Genomic DNA, 19,920 nt, shown 5'->3' with positions numbered 1-19,920 from the left:
GTTACTTCCTATAGAGTTAGCTGATCAATTCCTTGATCGCTTGGCTCCTCCTTCTGCTCCACTTAGAGATTTTATCCACTCTTCTAAACAAAATAACTCTGATGCCGCCCCTTCCTCTCTAAATCTACCTTTCACGTTAGTGGAATTAAAAGGTGTATTAAATTACGTCAGTGACAGTGCACCTGGGGAAGATGGGATCCCATATTCATTTCTGTCTCACCTTGGTGAAAATGGATTAAATTTCTTTTTAAATTTAATAAATAAAGTTCTATTGACAAATGACATACCGCCATCTTGGCGAAGTCAAATAGTGCTGCCATTTTTAAAACCGTCTAAGGTACGATCTGATATTAAATCATATCGTCCGATTGTCTTGTCATCGGTGATAACAAAAGTTGTTGAACATTTAATTAAAAATCGGCTTGAATGGTATATAGAAAATAACGAATATCTGTCCCCAACTCAGTTTGGATTTCGAAAAGGTAAAAGTGTATGTGACAATTTAGGCATATTAGTTACGGACATTCGTAATGCTTTCACAGATAAAAAGTCAGTAGTCGCTGCTTTCTTGGATATTAATTCGGCTTATGATAACGTTTTGTTACATATTCTTAAAAGTAAATTAAATAAATTAAAGGTTCCTTATTTTTTAACTAATTTCATTGTAAATCTTCTTTCGGAGAGGAAAATTATTTTAGATGTTGGCGGCCCTTATATGCCTAGTAGGCTGGTATGGAGGGGCTTGCCACAAGGGTCTGTTCTGAGCCCTTTATTGTACAATATTTATACATATGACCTAGAAGATTCAATTGGAGATTCAGTTAGTTTATTACAATATGCCGATGACTTAGTTATTTATGCCTCTGATATGTGTGTAAGTATTGCTGAACAACATGTTTCCTCCTCTTTATCTTTGCTAAAATCCTGGATGGATGCAAATGGCCTAGATCTGTCTCCCTCAAAAAGTTCCGTTGTACTTTTCACTAAATCCCGTTCTCCTCGCTCACCTACTATAACATATGATCGTCATATATTACCAGTTTATAATCAAGTAAAGTTCTTAGGAGTTATACTTGATTCTAAACTAACAGGTCAACCACACTGCGAATTTGTAGTTGGTAAATGTGAGCGACACTTGAACATGCTGAGATGTCTCAGTGGAGTTTGGTGGGGTGCTCACCCAGCCACATTGAGGTTGGTGTATAATGCTGTTATTAGAAGTGTACTGGATTTTGGGACCTTTTTCTTAGATCCAGGTAATGTAGCTGGCTTTAGAAAACTAGACCTCATACAGTCTAGGGCTTTAAGGATTGTTTCTGGTGCCATGAAATCAAGCCCGGTTAATGCTTTGCAAATAGAATGTTGTGACCCTCCATTAAACTTAAGACGTCAATATCTGTCAGATAGATTCATTTTTAGAATTGTCCAGTTCCATCATCCCCTCATCTCCAAACTGGAGTCTCTTTCTCTAAAATTACCCTCTTCACATAAACCTATACCTTGTCTATTAAAAAGCTTCCTGAAATTCAAACAATTACAAGCCCCAACTCATTCCTTTAATGTACTTCCTCTATTTAGCTCTTCTTATGATTCTCTTCTTCTTTCTCCAGAGATTTGCTTTTCTCTTGGCATTGAAAAATCTGATTTTAATGCCAATGCAATTTTTAATTGCAATGTCAATAGCAAATGGCCTAACTGGCATCAAATGTACACAGATTCATCTAAACACTCCAATGGGTGTGTTGGTGTTGGAGTGTTTCACAAACAATACAACATAGTTCAGAAAATTAAATTACCTCCGGAATCATCGGTCTTTACCGGTGAATGTTTTGGACTACTAAAAGCTCTTGAATATGTGTTGTGTTTCAAACTCAAAAAAACCGTTATATTTACCGATTCCTTAAGTGCTTTACAGAGCTTAGCAAAATTTTCACTAAAACTTAACCCATTTTTTCATGTAATATTTGAATGTAAGAGAAAGCTGTTGCACTGCCAATTACACAACTATTTAGTTTCATTCTGTTGGATACCTAGTCACTGTGGTATCTCTGGAAATGTAAAAGCTGACAGTTTGGCTAACAGTGCTACTGAGACCGGTGACGTACACCCGTACAAGAATTTTGGCCATGATCTTGCTGCTTTGCCCGGCATATATCTCCACAAATCGTGGAATATGTGTTGGGAAGAGAAAGGCCGGATTAAGGGTCGTTTCTTGTATGCTATACAGTCTTCCGTTCCCAGGAAGCCATGGTTTGCCAAATTGTCGCTTGGTAAAACCACCACTTCTACTATAATCCGTATGCGTCTGGGACATAACAGCCTTCCAGTTCATTTGCACAAACTTGGTATCGTAACTAGTACCGCCTGTGAGTGTGGCGAGAGCTATTCTGACCTGAATCATGTTTTCTTTTCTTGTCCTAAATATGACCATTCTTCCTTATACACTTCTTTAGTATCTCTCTCTGTTCCCCTTCCTACCAATATTTCTTTACTTCTTCGAGATTTAAATCCCCTTGTATATAGTATTATAAGTATATTTATTGTAAATAATAACATTAAACTATAATTTTGATTAATTTTTCCCCTTATGTAACTATTCTGATTTTGTTGTAAATTTAATGCGTTTTCAATCATCTATGTTATGTCGCGATTAGTTTCCTTCGTTTTTTATTATTCATAAACTGTAAATAATTAAAACAGCGACTTATAAAAATCTTATACCTACTTGACACTGGCTAATGCACAAACCGTGCCAGAGCCATAAAGGAAAAAAAAAAAAAAAAAAAAAAATATCAAAAGGAAAAAGCGCGGGAAACTTCGTTCATGGTAGACGTATTTTTCACGGTGTTGAATATTTTATTTAATTTTACTAGTTAAAACGCAGAGGATAAGCTGGTAGTTTTAATTTTTGTATTATATGTAATCTTTATATCATATTTGTGTATAGTGTCATCGTGTAGTCGGTAAGTTTTTGTAATTTCTGTAAATATTGTATGAACAAGCCCCCCGATCTAGGTCGGGGGGATGATGGCCTTGTTGGCTTGAATCTCCCTGTGGGATCAAATGTATCTGTTGGTTCACAAGATGAATTTGACAAAATGGATACCGATTGTTCGGTATCATCTCAAACAGGTGAAGGAAGTCGTAAACGAACACGTTATTTGCGCCTTTGTCGGCAATGTACGAAAATTAAGAAAAAGAAAGGTAGTAGTTCTAGCGGTGATTACTGTCAGTGCGAAAGCTTATGCAATGTAGAAGATGAGTCAATTTTAATTAAAAAGGTTACTTCAAAACCTATATCTCAATCCACGTCATCTCCACACTTGCAAAATAATAATAATTCACATAGCACACCCTCTCGACCATCAACATCTTACACGGAAAATTCAAATATCTCTCAAGACTCTAACGCGGGAAATTCAAACAACACCACAACTTCAGTAACCAATACGGACCCCCGTTCGATTGGCCGTACTGAATATGTTTCTACCGATGTTTCCCCTTATTTTATACATGTTCAACGTATTCAAAGTTCACCTGACGACGGGACCATTCTCCATCCAATAACATTTGGCAATTTTTTAAAGCAGAACAAATTTAATAATATTATTCCCGGAAGTGTAAAGCGTATAGGAAGAAACAGGTGCGTAGTTGGCTTTTCCGATTATAAAGACGCCAATAATTTTCTTAACTGCAATCTTTTGGAAACGAAAAAGTTAAAAGCCTTCATTCCCACTTTCAGCGTAACAAGAATGGGTCTAGTTCGCGGGGTCCCAGTAGATTGGAGTGTAGAGGAAGTTCAACAAAATGTATCCGTACCTATAGGCTGCGGCAAAATACTTAAAATAAGACGTTTGAATCGCAAGGTAAAAATTAATGACTCGGTTTCTTGGAAACCCTCTGAATCAGTTGTAATAACATTTGATGGGCAAGTTTTACCAAAAAGGGTTTTCATGTGCTATAATGCTCTTCCAGTAGAAATATATATTTATCCTACCATACAATGCTATAAATGCTGCCGTTATGGTCATACCAAAGTTCAATGTCGTTCTAAGACTCCAATATGTTATAAATGTGGAGGTCAACATGCAGGTGTATCATGTGACAGGTCAGATAAAGATCCTCTGTACTGTGTAATGTGTGAAGTCGAAGGGTCCCATTCAGCGATAGATAAGTCATGTCCAGAATTTGTGAGACAGACAGAAATCAAAGTTAAAATGGCTCAGAGCTGCATGTCTTATGCCGAAGCCAGTAAATATTTTTCTTCTATTAAGCCTTCATACGCAGATGCATTAAGTTCAACAATTCCGGAAGTACCAAAACCCGTATCTTCCGCAGCGAAGTCTGTATCTCGTAATAATTATACTAATGCCTCAAATAAAAAGACAATATTCTTAAAACCTCGCTCTCCTCGTAAACCACAACATGGTTATGATCGTGTTGCTCATTATAATGTTTTAAAAGATTTCCAAGTTCCAGAGCCTAAAAATGGCAGTGCTCTGGTTGGACACAAAAATAAAGAAGAAGAAAAATCTGATGTATTAGAAATGATACTAGCATTATTAACTAGTTTAATAAACTCAAACTTATTGAAACCGTCCCACGTTGCCTCTATTAATGAAAAAATTAAATCAGTTAATGTTATTAAAAATAATGGATTCCAAGATAATTCAATGGAATTGCAGGAGTGTTGTTCCAAAGAAACATGATTTGATATACTTGATAAATAAACATTCTCCCGTTGTTGTTGCGTTATCTGAAACGTGGTTGAAGCCAGGGTACCTATTAAGGATCCCAGGATATACCTGCTTGCGTGATGATAGATTTGATGGCCATGGTGGCGTAGCGTTACTTGTCAGGAACTCAATTAATTTTTCTGAAATAGCGTTTTCTTCATTAATCTCTAATGATGCCATTAATATTGTCGGCATAAAAATTGATAATATTTCTATAGTTTCCATTTACCTAGCTCGTTCCTCTTTTGTTATTCTCAATAGCGTTAATAATTTACTTTCTTCACTTAGTCGTCCATTCCTTCTATTGGGTGACTTTAACTCTCATCACCAAATGTTTGGTTGTGGCACTACTGACTCCAATGGTGTACGTTTAGTTGAAATATTAGATTTACATAATTTGTGTTTACTTAATACTGGCTCACCAACCAGACGTACAAAGCCTAATGAAAAGCTTAGCGCGGTTGACTTATCAATTTGTACTCCAGATCTTGCTTCTTCTCGTTCTTGGTACACTTCATCATCTGCTTTTGGCAGTGATCATTTCCCGATTATCATATCCTCACCTATTAGACGCTCTCCTTATCAAAAACGACAACCTCGTGTGAAATATAAATTAAATAATGCTGATTGGCTTGCATTTAAAATCCTTGTCGAATCTAAAATAAATGATTTGCCTGAATTAGTTAGCGGTGGTGAGACCAATTCCTCCAAAGCTTTGGCTACATGTTTAATAGAATCTGCCGATCAGATTTTTTCTGTCAAACGAAATCCGTCTAATAAGATTCCTTTTCCTCCATGGTGGGATAGAGAATGTATGGTTGCTGTAAGCAGAAGAAAGGAAGCTGAGAGAGTCTATGCTGAGGACATGTCCAATGAAAATTTAGATATTCTCAATGAAGTTATTAGTACCACACGTAAATTCCTCAGAGATAAAAAGCAGGCAGGCTGGAAAAATTTTTGTACTTCTTTATCTCCTTCTACGTGCCCTTCAGAAGTTTGGACAAGTATTAAACGTTTTCGATCTGCTTTCAAAGAATCTTTATCATCGTCTTCACTTCCCCCTTTTTTAACAAATGCCTTTTTAGACAGATTAGCTCCTCCATCAGCTGCTGAATCGATCTACTTTCCTTTGGAATCGTCTTTGATAGATGACACTTCCTCTTTAAACTCTCCTTTTTCATTACATGAATTGAAAGGTGTGCTTTCACATGTTAAAGATTCATCTCCTGGTCAGGATGGTATTATGTACTCATTTTTATCTCATCTTGGTGATACTGCCTTAATGTATTTTTTAAATTTAATAAACTCCGTCATGGTCACAGGTAATATTCCTGAAACATGGAAGTCTCAAGAAGTTATAGCGATTAAAAAACCTAACAAACCTACCAATGATGTTGCCTCATATAGGCCTATTGCGTTGTCCTCCGTTTTAACTAAAATTGCTGAACATCTTGTGAAGAATCGTTTGGAATGGTTTATAGAAAACAATAATTTAATAGCCAATAGTCAATACGGTTTTCGGAAGTCAAAATCTACAATAGACAATTTAGCTATATTGACCACAGATATTCGCATAGCTTTTTCGCGTGATGAAGATATTGTTGCTGCCTTTTTGGACATCTCTGCCGCCTATGATAATGTGAACATTTCTATTCTACAACGCAAGTTATTAGAGCTACAGGTTCCTACGTTATTAATACGTTTTATCATCAATTTACTATCATGTAGATACATATCATTAATCGTTCAGAAATATGATAATATTACCGAGTTAAAGCGTACAGTTTTTAAAGGCCTTCCCCAAGGTTCGGTACTAAGCCCACTTTTATATAATATTTACACGTATGATTTAGAATTATCTATAAATTCCCATATAAATGTGCTACAATATGCAGATGATCTTCTTTTTTATTCCGTTGATAAATCTGTGGTTAAGGCTTGCAATTCCATGTCTAGTTCACTTAATTGTCTTAATATCTGGTTAGTTAAAAATGGCCTAGATCTATCAGTTTCCAAAAGTTCTATAGTCGTATTTTCCAAAAAACGCACAACTCCTATAATAAATGTGACCTTCAATGGTCAATCTTTGCCACTCCAAACAAAAATTAAATTTTTAGGAGTTATATTGGATTCAAAATTGTCTGGACTTGCCCATTATGAACATGTTGTTATGAAATGTGCACAGCTGCTTAACATCATGAAATGCCTTTCAGGTGTATGGTGGGGTGCTCATCCGTTTTCTATGAAACTTGTGTATAACGCTCTTATAAGATCTGTTTTAGATTATGGCACATTTCTCTTAGATGGAGGAAGTGTCTTGGGAAGTAAAAAACTTGATGTCATTCAGTCAAAAGCTTTGAGAATTGTGACAGGAGTAATGAAATCAAGCCCATCCAATGCTTTACAAGTAGAATGCTGCGATCCTCCTTTAAAATTAAGAAGGCAATTTTTAAGTGATCGATTCTTGTTCAAATCTATGCAGTTTTCTAACCACCCTCTATATGGAAGGCTGCATGAATTGAACAATATTATTTATACATCCCGTTACTGGCGTCACAAATCATTACCATGTCTAATAATAAGCTTTCGTAAATTTTTAACATTACACAGCCGCATTCATCGATCTCCATCATTACCCATATTTATGACACAATTCAATTCTTTAATTCTTGATCCGGATATAAGATATAATATAGGCGTCCGTAAGCAAGATATTCTGGAAACAAATATTCGTTTCATGAGTAGCGTTGAGGAACAAAATTGGGAAGGTTGGGATTATATTTTTACAGATGCCTCTAAAATCTCTGTTGATAATTGTGTTGGAGTTGGTCTAATTCATTGGCAACATAAAATAATTCAAAAGATTAAACTTCCTCCTGAATCCTCGGTTTTTACTGGAGAGTGTTTTGCTCTTTTAAAAGCTTTAGAACTAGTTATTTTATTAAAATCTAAAAGTACAATCATATTTTCAGACTCAAAAAGTGCACTACAATCTCTTGAAAAATTTCCTTTCCAAATGAAACTTTGTTATCCTATTATTTGCGAAATACGTGATAAGCTTTTAATATGTTCTCAAAGAAATTACACCGTTATCTTTGCATGGATTCCAAGTCACAGTGGAATTAAAGGAAACGAGAAAGCCGATGAGCTTGCTAAAGAAGCTATAAAGGATGGAGACATAGTCCCATACATTAATTATTGTCATGATTTAGCTGCTCTTCCGAAAACCCATCTTTGGAAGTCATGGAATGATGTTTGGTTGAGAAGCAGCAAGTTCAAAGGCAAACATTATGCTGAAATTCAACCCAGGATCCCCAGTAGACCATGGTTCTTTGAGGTTAAAAGTTCTAAAACTGTCACTTCTATCATTTCCAGAATGCGTTTAGGACATGTTTGTACACCTCATCATTTAGCAAGGCTTCGTATTATTGATAGTAATATTTGTGAGTGTGGAGAAGATATTGGTGACCTTGACCATATTTTCTTCTCTTGTTCCCAATATGACCGTACCTCCTTTCTGAATTCTTTACAATCACTTCATGTTCCGTTTCCGACTAAAATCTCCTGCCTTTTGCTTTATCCTTTATTGTATTATAATGTATTAGCTTCTTTCATAATCTATAATAATATTAAGATGTAATATGTTTATGTACATATTTTATTTTTAACCAGCTTATCCCTTTATTTCCTTCTGATGTCTTTGTTTATTTTTTTTCGCGTGTAGTTTCCCAACCTTTTACTTGAAACTGGCATAAAGTTGAAGCTGTTGCCATAATATAAAAAAAAAAAAAAAAAAAATATCAAAAGACTAGCCATAATCTACCTATATGCGCGGCGCCTGTCTATAGGTGGAACAGTACTCCATGTGTAACTTGCACGTTTTGAGACATAAATGCGTGGCGTAATAAAAACCTTTGTTTCGGCAAATAATAAATATTTATGAGTGCTAAAACATTTCAAAAACTTGTGTACATGTTATAAGGGCTGTTCTTTTTTCTATGGTTAGTATCTTTAGTTGGTCTGTGATATAGAGTCTGTCTGTCTTTAATCTTTACTTTTGCCTTTGATAGTCTGATAACTGATCTTTCATCTTACATCTTTGTCAAAATATACTTCCTTAGTTGTAAATAAAAAAATATTTTGAATATTCTTATTGAATTCAAGAATTTTAAACGTACTTTTTATTTTTTTAATATTAATGCCTTAACCATGGCTACCTCTAGCGATACTTCTGAACATAATGTTAAATCTAGACGTCCTGCAGGTAGGTAACAAAAATGATAGACACACCTTACCCTTGGCGTTATTGATCAGATTTTTGATAGTTAAACTTCTTTATAGAGTCCGCATTTAAGCAGCAACGTCTACCGGCTTGGCAACCAATTTTAACAGCCGGGACTGTTTTGCCAACTTTCTTTGTTATTGGAATAGCCTTTATCCCAGTGGGAATTGGATTACTTTACTTTTCTGATGAGGTAAGCTATATAAATAAAGTAATTGCTTTAAATGTTTATATTCAATCTTCAGGCTATTTCTTTCATCTTGTATACTGCTTTGTTGTTTGTTTTACAGGTTGATGATAAACATTAATATTACTGTATCTTTTGAACTATTTTATTATGTTTAGGTTAAAGAACATGTAATTGATTATACATATTGTATGAAAGAAGATGCTGTCAACGAAACCTGCGCTAAATTTATCAAAGACACTAAAATGTTGGAACCGTGTGTATGTCAAATAAATTTTAATCTTACTGAAGATTTTAAGGGAGATGTCTACTTTTATTATGGACTAAGTAACTACTACCAAAACCATAGAAGATATGTCAAATCTAGGTTTGTAAACTTTTCTATGTATATTAATGTAGCTGTTCAATGTTACTCATTACTCATGTAGATCATCCACGCAAAGTCCCTGCTTACTTTCACAGACAACATAAGTGACGAACTGGTTATTTCTTCGGAGCAAGCAATTATCAATACCTATATTTGTAACTAATTAAATGTAATATTTATATGTGGGGTTAATATATTATTCAAAATTTAATACCATAAAAATGGTTTATCTATACTTAACAGAGATGATAGCCAACTTCTGGGCCACCTAGCACTGACACCATCCTCCGACTGTGACCCTTTTTCATATGCAGAAGAAGAAGGTAAAATGAAACCGATAGCACCTTGTGGAGCTATAGCAAATTCTTTATTTAATGGTAAGTAGTAAATTCTGTTGCCATCATGGTTTAATGCTGTGTTTTTCCAAAAAGGTCCTGGATTCAATTTCTGGAGAAACAAACTATTTTAGGTTGAATAAAGCCATACACAATGTGAATATTGTATTAACTTTTATGTTTTGTCCATATGGTAAATGATTATCTTATACTTAAAAGTGAAACATGATCAAACAAGTAATATTAGTTTTTTTTTGCTCATATTGCTTGCTGTCAAAACATTGTACAGTACTGTAAAAATATGCTAAGTTAGAACAAAGGGTAATTCAATTAGGGTCCATGTTAAATAAGATACAGTATAATTAATTCTCTGGACAAGCATAATATTATCATAATCATTATTCAACTCATATATAAACAGCACAGCACAGCTGTGATTCACATGACCTCAGTTGGGTCAGGTTGAGAGTCGTAAAGTTAAGCCCCTAGGCCAATACTGCCCTTTCATTAAACCTATGTAATTTCAGATAGTCTACGAGTGTATTCTCAGGAGATAAATAAGATGGTTGAAGTGCCAGTCTTAAACACGGGTATAGCATGGACATCAGACAAGGACATCAAGTTTAGAAATCCATCAGGAGATCTTAAAACAGGTTTATTACCAACTAAATCAATCAAATGCAATTGAAATGAAAAACCGCAATTACACATTAAATAAACCTGCATTAACAGAAATAATCATTTCTTGCATTTCCCCTTGCCGTAATTGATCACTATTTTGTTGCGGTGTTCTTTTTAACTAATGATGTTTAATTAATTTACTTTTTGTTGTGTAAAAGTTGCTGACATTACAATAGATTTTGAGACAGTTAAATTTCAAAATTGCATGTAAGTAAGGAAATGTTCACATATAAATTGCCTAGAAAACCTTTAACTCTTTTTCTAGCTTTCGCCAACTTCACAAAGCCAGTTAACTGGCGGAAACCAGTCTGGATGTTGGATCCCAACAACACAGATAATAATGGATTCCAGGTTAGAACCTTTTTCATTAATAGCCTTAATATGTCATAGTATTTTTAAAACATAAATGTATGTTTGCTTCAAAATCCAATATATATATATATATATATATCAATAACAAAATGGTTTTTAAATGTATTGAAAAATGGTTAATATAAAATCAATCAATCTCATTGCACTTTTAACTAATTAACGTCCCTTTCTGTCAAATTGTGTTAATGCTGTTATGAGAAGTGACATAGATGACTAATTCATTATTTTTAAGACTTAATTGGCATTTATAGTATACTAGCTAAAAAACCCCGGCTTCGCCCGGGAGTTGATATGAGATGACGTGGTAGAGTCGAAATAAAAAAAATAAACTATGACGTAAAAAGTAAAAAAAAAAAGTTTATTGAAAACGTTTTCTCATTATTTACAATACTTGTTTATAAACAACATTTTTCATTTTATTGTCCGGAGTATATATACATAAATTTTTCGGATTTCCTACTCTTGAGCAAGCTACATATAGCTGACCGTGAGAGAACCAGGATTCTTTGAGGTTAATGCCACAATATTTTAAAGTTTGTCCTTGCGCTTTGTTAATTGTAAAACTAAAGGCTAATTTTATTGGAAACTGCAGTCTTTTAAATTGAAATGGCAATTCCGAAGAGATCAGAGGTATTCTAGGTATAAATACTGTCTGTCCTTTGGTCTTTCCAGAAATAAGTTCAGCTTCAATGATATTATTCGATAGCTGTTTTACGATCATTCTAGTTCCATTACATAATTTTGGGGAGTTGAGATTTCTGAGTAGTATGATTGGAGTTCCAATTTTCAGACGAAGGCAGTGTAATGGCATTCCTGGTACTTGTAAAGAGTTTAGAAATTCAGTGGGGAAGTTGACACTTTCTTCAATGGATACCATCGTGTCGATCGATTTATATATTTTCTCTTCACCAGGTATTTTCTTTAGAATATTAAAATTGATATCGTCAACAATATTATTTTTAGTGGCCAAAGTTGCTCTTTGAAATAACCACTCTGCATTAGTATAGTTCTGAATAATATTTGGATAAATTTTGTCGATTAGTTCGTCTTCAGTAGTGGCTATATTACAGAAATCACTATTAAGTTCAATGAGGCCGGTCGTTTGGTCAGTAGGATATGTACCTTCGCCGATTTGTAAAAGTATTTTAGCAAATTGTGCTGTTGTTTCATCTCTTGATAATTCAACTCTCATGTTTTTTGTTAATTGCAGTATTTGTACTTGTGGCCAGAGATGTGATTTTTTCAAGCATGCATTGATCTCGTCTGCTGATGTTGACTTGGGAATAACTGGAAGTGTTTGTCGAAAATCTCCTGAGAGTATGAGTAGAGCTCTTCCCATTATTTCAGAGTTTTTTCGCAATTCTTGTTCCTTATATCTTTAGAAACACGCCCTTTAGATTAAAACGGGAACTTTATAGCTTCTGTAGCGGTAGCGTATGTAGTAAAAGCGCGAAATTTAAAAACCTAAATTTTTAAATATTTTGAGAACTAATTTGGATAACTAAAATTATGTCGCTTTAACTCCAAAATATAAGTTAGCTAATGACGTATAAATACACAAAATTTAATAACTTTTTTATAGCAACAAATTAAATTTAAGACTTTATTGAAATTGGAATTTTAAATTTCGTGTCACTACTACACATGCTACAATTGCTCGCAACGCTTTTGGAAATGCAACCCAAACAATCGTTGTCCTGAATGAAGTTCAAATATTCGATAACAGATGGCGCCACTATACTTAATTTCCAAGTTGTAGGGTTGGAAAGTTCCTTATATCTTTAGAAACACGCCCTTTAGATTAAAACGGGAACTTTCTAGCTTCTGTAGCGGTAGCGTATGTAGTAAAGGCGCGAAATTTAAAAACCTAAATTTTTAAATATTTTGAGAACTAATTTGGATAACTAAAATTATGTCGCTTTAACTCCAAAATATACGTTAAATAATGACGTATAAATACACAAAATTTAACAAATTTATTATAGTAACAAATGAAATTTAAGATTTTATTGAAATTGGAATTTTAAATTTCGCGCCACTACTACACATGCTGCAATGGCTCACAACTATGGAGACTATACACTATGACTATTGGAGTGTATAGTCTCCATAGTTGTCTTGAACGAAGTTCAAATATTCGATAACAGATGGCGCCACTGCACTTAATTTCCAAGTTGAAGGGTCGGAAAGTCCCTTATATCTTTAAAAACATGCCCTTTAGATTAAAACGGGAACTTTCTTGTTCGAGGGGGGATAAAGGGCTATCACACCACATAAGTCCCTTTATCGTGTCGGGACTCCTTTTTAAGTTTTATCGGCACGCACATTTTATCGACTTAGTTTTATTATATATATATATATATAGATATAGTATATAGAAAGTACGACAGTTTGTTACGATGGTAATAATGTTATTCCATTTAAAAAAATGGTAACCATGGTAACAGATATACTATTTTATATCCACACTTTATAATAAGGGCGTATATAATAATAATTTATAGACTCCTGATGTTTTGAGAATTTCAGGAGCCTGTGATTTCCTAGTTACTGTATTGCTATATTTAAATATGATTTTTTATTTAAAATGTGCATTCTTATACAAGTTCAAGTAATTAGCAATTTCGTTAAATAACAATACGTGGTCAAACCACAAATTAATATAAAAGATATTTGTTTGAGACATTTTGTTAGAGCTTAGTACTACTACTACTAACTAGTAGCAGTAATTTTATTGAGCAGTGTTGGCCTAGTGGCTTTAGCGTGCGACTCTCATCCCTGAGGTCGTAAGTTCGATCCCCGGCTGAGCACCAATGGACTTTCTTTCTATGTGCGCATTTAACATTCGCTCGAACGGTGAAGGAAAACATCGTGACGAAACCAACATGTCTTAGACCCAAAAAGTGTGTCTCAGGAAAAGGAGGTTGATCACCTACTTGCCTATTAGATTGAAAAATGTTCATGAAACAGATTCAGAAATCTGAGGCCGAGACCTAAAGAGGTTGTAGCGTCACTGATTTATTTTAGTAGTAGTAATTATTTATTATATTATAGAATGAAGACTTGATAGTTTGGATGCGAACCGCGGCCTTACCAACATTCAGAAAACTCTACCGACGCGTTGATCATACTCGGGCTGGCTTTATTATTGGACTGGCTAAAGGACCATATACGCTGCAAATTGATTACAGTAAGTAATTTATTAATCTATTATTTTAATAATATTTTTTAAATAATAATAAACTTTATTCACAAATAAATATGGTTGCGACAAAATTGTTCTGTCGCTAGTCCTCACACTTGTTAGTGCCTTGATAGATTACAGCTATTTCGTGGTATATATTTTTGTTTTGTTTATAAGTGTACCTAATACTGTAATCAATTTTGATGGGATTTAAAAAAAATCCAATGTTCTACATGAATTCCATTTATTTCTTTCATAGTTTATAGACTAGTAGGTGATCAGCCTGACATATCGATTTTTGAGTCTATTTCGATATTTTTATGGAATTGAAAATGCTTGTTATTAATTAACTATTGATTACTTAAGATGTCATGTGGAAGGTGTAACGGTTGCAGCTCCTTACAAACATTGTGTAAAACAAAAAACTTGGCGATTAAAAATAGTGGCGTAGAGTTTATTGGCAGTTCTTCTCTTCCGTTCTACGTCTTTGATTTAAGAACTGGCAGTGAATGTAAAATTAGAAGCATTTAATTTATAAGTGTACATTGTGTTACTTATATGAATATACATGTTTAAATTTTTTAATTTTTGTAGTATTATCATCAATTGGGGCTAAAGATCACCTTATCTATAAAACAAATCTGACACCAATCTTAGGCCAAGATCAAACGCTGTAATTTTATTAAAAAACTAAAAAAAAGATGTTTCACTAAAATGTTTATAATACATTTTCACTTATTAATTTCAGATTATCCAGTAACAGATTTCGATGGAACAAAAACATTTATAATATCGACGACCTCTCTCCTTGGTGGCAAGAATCCTTTCCTTGGTGTCGCGTATGTTGTGGTCGGCTCTTTGTGTCTTCTGCTGGGAATTGTTCTGCTGGTTATTCACGTTCGCTGTTCTAAGAGGTAAGTTAAACCATATTTTGAGTACTGTCAAACTATTAAAATTTTAAAGAAAAAACTTTTTAACCGGATTAAAGTTATGTGTTATTATAAATTTACCATTATTTAACATAATTTTAAATTTAACCGACGTTTTGCGTGCATTACAGCGTGCGTGGTCAAAAGGTGTTGCATGTCAAAAAGTATCACGGCTGTAGAAAAAGTTGCATTATCTATATTTATTTCCCCGGAGTTGGAGGGTTTTCTGCCAAAACCATCTTTTAGTCGATACCATAACTTTAATCCGGTTAAAAAGTTTTTTTTTAAATGTGTAAAGGTTATGTCAATAAAAGACAATACTATGTACTAAAATTTTGCAAAATTCTATGGAATCAATTCTGTGATTGTACAATATATATTACTACATTCCTTTACAGTTGAAATATAATTGCCTTTAATGTTGCTTAACTTCGAGTTCAATATAGAGTATCCCTAACGCAATATAATATTTAGTCTAAATTAATTAACTTAAAAAGCAGTGTTGGCCTATTGGCTTCGGGATGCGACTCTCATCCCTGAGGTCGTAGGTTCATGAACCGATAGACTTTATGTCCATCTAAACCTCGCTTGTGAAGGAAAATATCGTGTGACAGAAGGCTGATCACCTACTTATGTATGAAATAAAAATGATCAAAGAAACCAATGCAATCTGTGATTGGGTTGGATTATTATTACAATAACTATTGGCAAACGTTTCTTGTTGAAGGCATTCACAATATCTTAATACATTATTAGATATATAAAATAAATATTAACGATTGTAAATAAACGAAAATATCTTTTTTCGCTTAGCTCTTTTTAACTTAAATTCTGTGGAATAAACACTTAAATAAATAAAATGAATAATACAATTATACTGTGTTAGTTTGAAGCGAAATTTGGACTGAAAATATCTATTTTCGCTAAAACATTTATTTAGCTATATCGCAGAGAACTAGAATTACTTGAAGTCTTAATTGATAAGATTGAATTAATTTTAAATTTACGATATATGTATGTTAAAAAATGAAGACTTTCTAGTTTGGAGTTTAAAATTCTATATTATTTGCATTTTCATTTCAACATGTTCGATGACGCTCACTTTTGACAAAAATTCTGACCTACATTTTCAGACTTAACTAACTCTTTAAACATTCACCTTAAGGCCGATTTACATTATCTTAGTGTTTAGGAGAGTGCTTTAGGATAGTACTTTAGTTGAAACATGTAAACGCTACGCTAAAGAACTTGCCTTTCAAGTTGTATTATATGAAGATGTGTATTTCGGTTACGAAGCTTATTCTCTGATTGGTTAATGATTGAATTAAGGAACGTAAAGAATCAAATGAATTACTCTGAGTACTACTACACTTCCAATTTATTTATTAAATCCAAACAGGGCAATTTTCGCATGCCCCCAAAAGTGGGGAGTAGGGGAGACCCACATGACTGGCCCCACACCAAAATCTCTGCTATTCAGAGTAGACAAAACCCACTAAAACCACCAAGGGTGGTTTCTAATAGGCCGCGTTAGGCTCTGGGGTCGTTCTCCTTATACCGGACCCAGGCCCAACGATCTGGGAAATAATTTATTTTGAATATGTGTAATCATACAGATATCCACAATCATTTTCTCAAACTTACTATGTGGAAGCTGGACCGTCTTTGCAAAATCCAGGTCTGACGTCGTAAGTCCCAAAACGTCCATTTAGTATGATTCTATTATAGAGGTATTTAAGTAAAAAAAAGGGTGCGTGTACTTATGTACGCGCGTAAGAAGTTATACTTCTTTGGCATTATTCAAAATAGTTTTTGATTGCATGCAAATAATTAATTACAATTCAAAAATCTAAGACTGGAAAAGGAGTCATTATAGTCAATAAAGTTCAGTTTACATTTGAAAAATTAAATAAATAAATATTTATTATTATTCTCTTACATTCAGTGTAACATAAATTCTATTATTATTCGAATGTTTTTTTTTTAATTATGTCCAATGCCGTAGCATCTTCCGTGGGCAACTTCATTCTATTAATTTTGTGTCACGGTGCGCGCGCATCGTAGAATTTCACTCTCATAAATTTTTCATAACGCGCCTAAAGAAGTATAACTTCAAAAAATATTTGTAGGAGGTAGAATTTGAGAAAAGTTGTCCATTTATTAAAAGTATTGCAAGAGCGATAATGATAATAGTTAATCTAATTAGATGTTATTTCTGATTAACGCGAGTATATCCATTTCAAACTAGCTTGTTTCACGGATATGTCAAAACAAACTACGGGTGAGATATTTAAATAATATTACGTTTATTTATTTGTTAAAAAGGTTTTGTCAAATTAAAAAACCCTCAAACATTAACTCCCTCATTAATAATTTACTAAAATTGCACCATTTTAAAGAAGGTACTCGGTCTCACTATCTATCTCTTTTAATCTTAACGTAAATACACTTTGACAAAACTATAAGTGAAATAAGACTTATAGTTTTTATGATTAACGAGGTTAGTAAAGCTTGGATATGCTCGCGTGTTCCATGGAACTCTTTATTACTGACATTACGTAGCATTCAAGTATTACGTTACGCAATTTTTGGAGATTATTGACACACCCCCCATGTAACGCGCCGTAACGTTTACGTACAGTACTGTACCCAAGTAGTAAAACGTTTCGTGACCACCTAGTGACTCTTTATACCTAAAAGTTACCATTATGTGGTGTAAAGTACTGGAAGGTCGATAATTATATAAACGATAACGCGTAATTCAATCCCCAGCATCGTAACGTTTTACAAGAGGAACACCACACACACACACACACACATACACCCCCCCCCCCCCCCCCCCCCCCAAATTCGTTACATAATACTTAAACGCTCCCTTAAGTGTATTTTAGCTTATATAGATATAATTAAGTAAAGTTAACGTAATATTTATTAGTGTTAATTCATAATGGTTTTCGCAAAGCAGTATCTTGCAGTTATTTTACTTAAAGTTATTAATAAATTCTATACACTAGTTACATTAATAGTAGCTTTAATTACTTAATACCATTTGGTTTGATCACTTTTAACATCACTTCCATATTATTTTAATAAAATTATTTATAATATTTATCAGTTTATTTTTTTTTTCAGTACCACGGAGATGATCAACGTAAACCCAAGAACACCTTACTCTTAATTTAATACAAGTATGCAATAAACAGTTAAAATGTATACTTTTTATTAAAATTATAGAGCATTAGAGGCTTGACAATTACTATTCAAGTCCTAGAGGTTAGCGGTCATATTATTTACTATCATTGTAGCTCTATATATTATCATGTATCTTTTATACTAGACGCGCCTTACCTTTCGAAAAATACATCGTTGTCGTCGAGTGGGTTGCAAAGTATGTTACTCATTTCTATCTTGATGAGCCTATTAAAAATTCCGACGACAAAATATGTGAATTAATTGTCTTGTCAACAAAAAGTTTTTATCTCACAGCTCGCAATGATACTGGCGACCTATAAAAAAAAAGAACTAAAGAAAATTATTGCGTCATTTTTAATTAATTCATTTTTATATTACTTGTATGTATACACTATGCAGAAGAAAGTGCGATTTCAAAATATAATAAACTTTCCTTTGGTGGAATTGATCGCTTTCTCCCCTTGTACGATGAATTATTTTTGATAGAACAATGAAAACATCGTGAATTTATTCCTACAAATGACTTCAATAGGTAAATAGGAAAGGTCTACAGTTTTTTCTGTTTAGAGATATTGAATTAACTTGATATATTTATTGGCAAAGATTATTCTTACATATATTGCACAGTAGAGGCACCTTAGTACTAGTGCAATGTATAACATTAAGCTAAATAAAAAAAATATTCACTATTTGCTTCATTCACATTGTTTTTAGCTCCCTCTATGTAAGAATCCTAAAAATTAAAGATTATATAATAAATGCACCTCTCAGATATTATCTCACTTTACATTTTGAATAATTTAGTCAAAATCTGGTCATCTCAAGGTGTCGGTTTTGTGTTAGTACCACGATGTCATTCTAAAATGCTCGTTTTCCTATGTTCCCCTTCTTTTCGTTGTCCCTCAAAGCTAAAAGGTAACACGAAATTATTTTTTAGAGGTTTAAAATATTAGCCTTTAGCTTATCGGCTTGAGACACGTCATACTTCAAACAGTTTATGGTACGAAAATAGGACAGTTAAATATTTACTTCAATTGACCAAGTAAGACAATTTACTCCAAATTGGCAGATTATTGGATCGGAAAGAGAAAATAAAATACTCGCATTTAAACTCGTTTAATAATGTTGACTTAAACTTTCTAAAACAATGAAAACCCTTAATATAGGTATACAGGCAGTCCTCGACTTCGTCGTTTTTATTTACGTCGAACAATGTTTTGACACTATTCCTCGGGCATACGTCATTTGTTTCGATTTCCGGCATAGGAGAATTCACTTGTCTTGTGCAATTTTGGAGAATGCCATGAAAATGTTTGAAGAAAATGATCCTAATTTTGAGAGAACTTTCAACGTTAATAACACAATTTGTGCAGCCTATCGGCTATCAATGTTACCAGGATCTGTATGATAGCAAGAAGAAAGAAACAATCTAGAATTGATAGTTTCTTTAAGCCAAAAGTTTGTTATAAAGTTTTTTTTTTCGAGTCCGTGTGGCACCTAACTCTTGCGTTTTACATGTAAACATACGAAAAATATGTCTCGACTTACGTCGTTTCGATTTACGTCGCGTATTTCGAGAACCTAACATGCCGAAAGTACTAGGACTGCCTGTACTTTCATAAACATATTTTTGTTTTAGATATGAATCTGTCTGA

General features: G+C 33.6%; 1 protein-coding gene across 1 annotated transcript; it reads left to right on the top strand.

Moving 5' to 3' along the window:
• Window positions 1–8,813: 8,813 nt before the first annotated feature.
• On the top strand, window positions 8,814–18,286 carry LOC125053605 (cell cycle control protein 50A). Its single transcript, XM_047655031.1, has 9 exons — window positions 8,814–9,000; window positions 9,078–9,211; window positions 9,364–9,572; window positions 9,816–9,949; window positions 10,435–10,560; window positions 10,854–10,939; window positions 14,015–14,150; window positions 14,893–15,058; window positions 18,206–18,286. Exons 1-9 carry the CDS (start codon window positions 8,946–8,948, stop codon window positions 18,249–18,251), a joined length of 1,092 nt encoding a protein of 363 aa, XP_047510987.1. The 5' UTR covers window positions 8,814–8,945; the 3' UTR covers window positions 18,252–18,286.
• The last annotated feature ends 1,634 nt before the right edge of the window (window positions 18,287–19,920 follow it).

The sequence above is a fragment of the Pieris napi genome, chromosome 11 (genome assembly GCF_905475465.1).
Source record: "Pieris napi chromosome 11, ilPieNapi1.2, whole genome shotgun sequence".
Taxonomy (NCBI): Eukaryota; Metazoa; Arthropoda; class Insecta; order Lepidoptera; family Pieridae; genus Pieris; species Pieris napi.
The sequence above is the reverse complement of the archived record's forward strand: the minus strand, read 5'-3'. Positions and strand labels throughout refer to the sequence as shown.

What these genes read in the sequence shown, in the direction of transcription:
- LOC125053605 (XM_047655031.1), top strand. Translation starts at nt 8,946, where the DNA reads ATGGCTACCTCTAGCGATACTTCTGAACATAATGTTAAATCTAGACGT. An exon ending in AGCAAATTCTTTATTTAATG is followed by an intron (nt 9,950 to 10,434) that starts GTAAGTAGTAAA and finishes ATGTAATTTCAG; the next exon opens with ATAGTCTACGAGTGTATTCT. An exon ending in ATCAGGAGATCTTAAAACAG is followed by an intron (nt 10,561 to 10,853) that starts GTTTATTACCAA and finishes CTCTTTTTCTAG; the next exon opens with CTTTCGCCAACTTCACAAAG.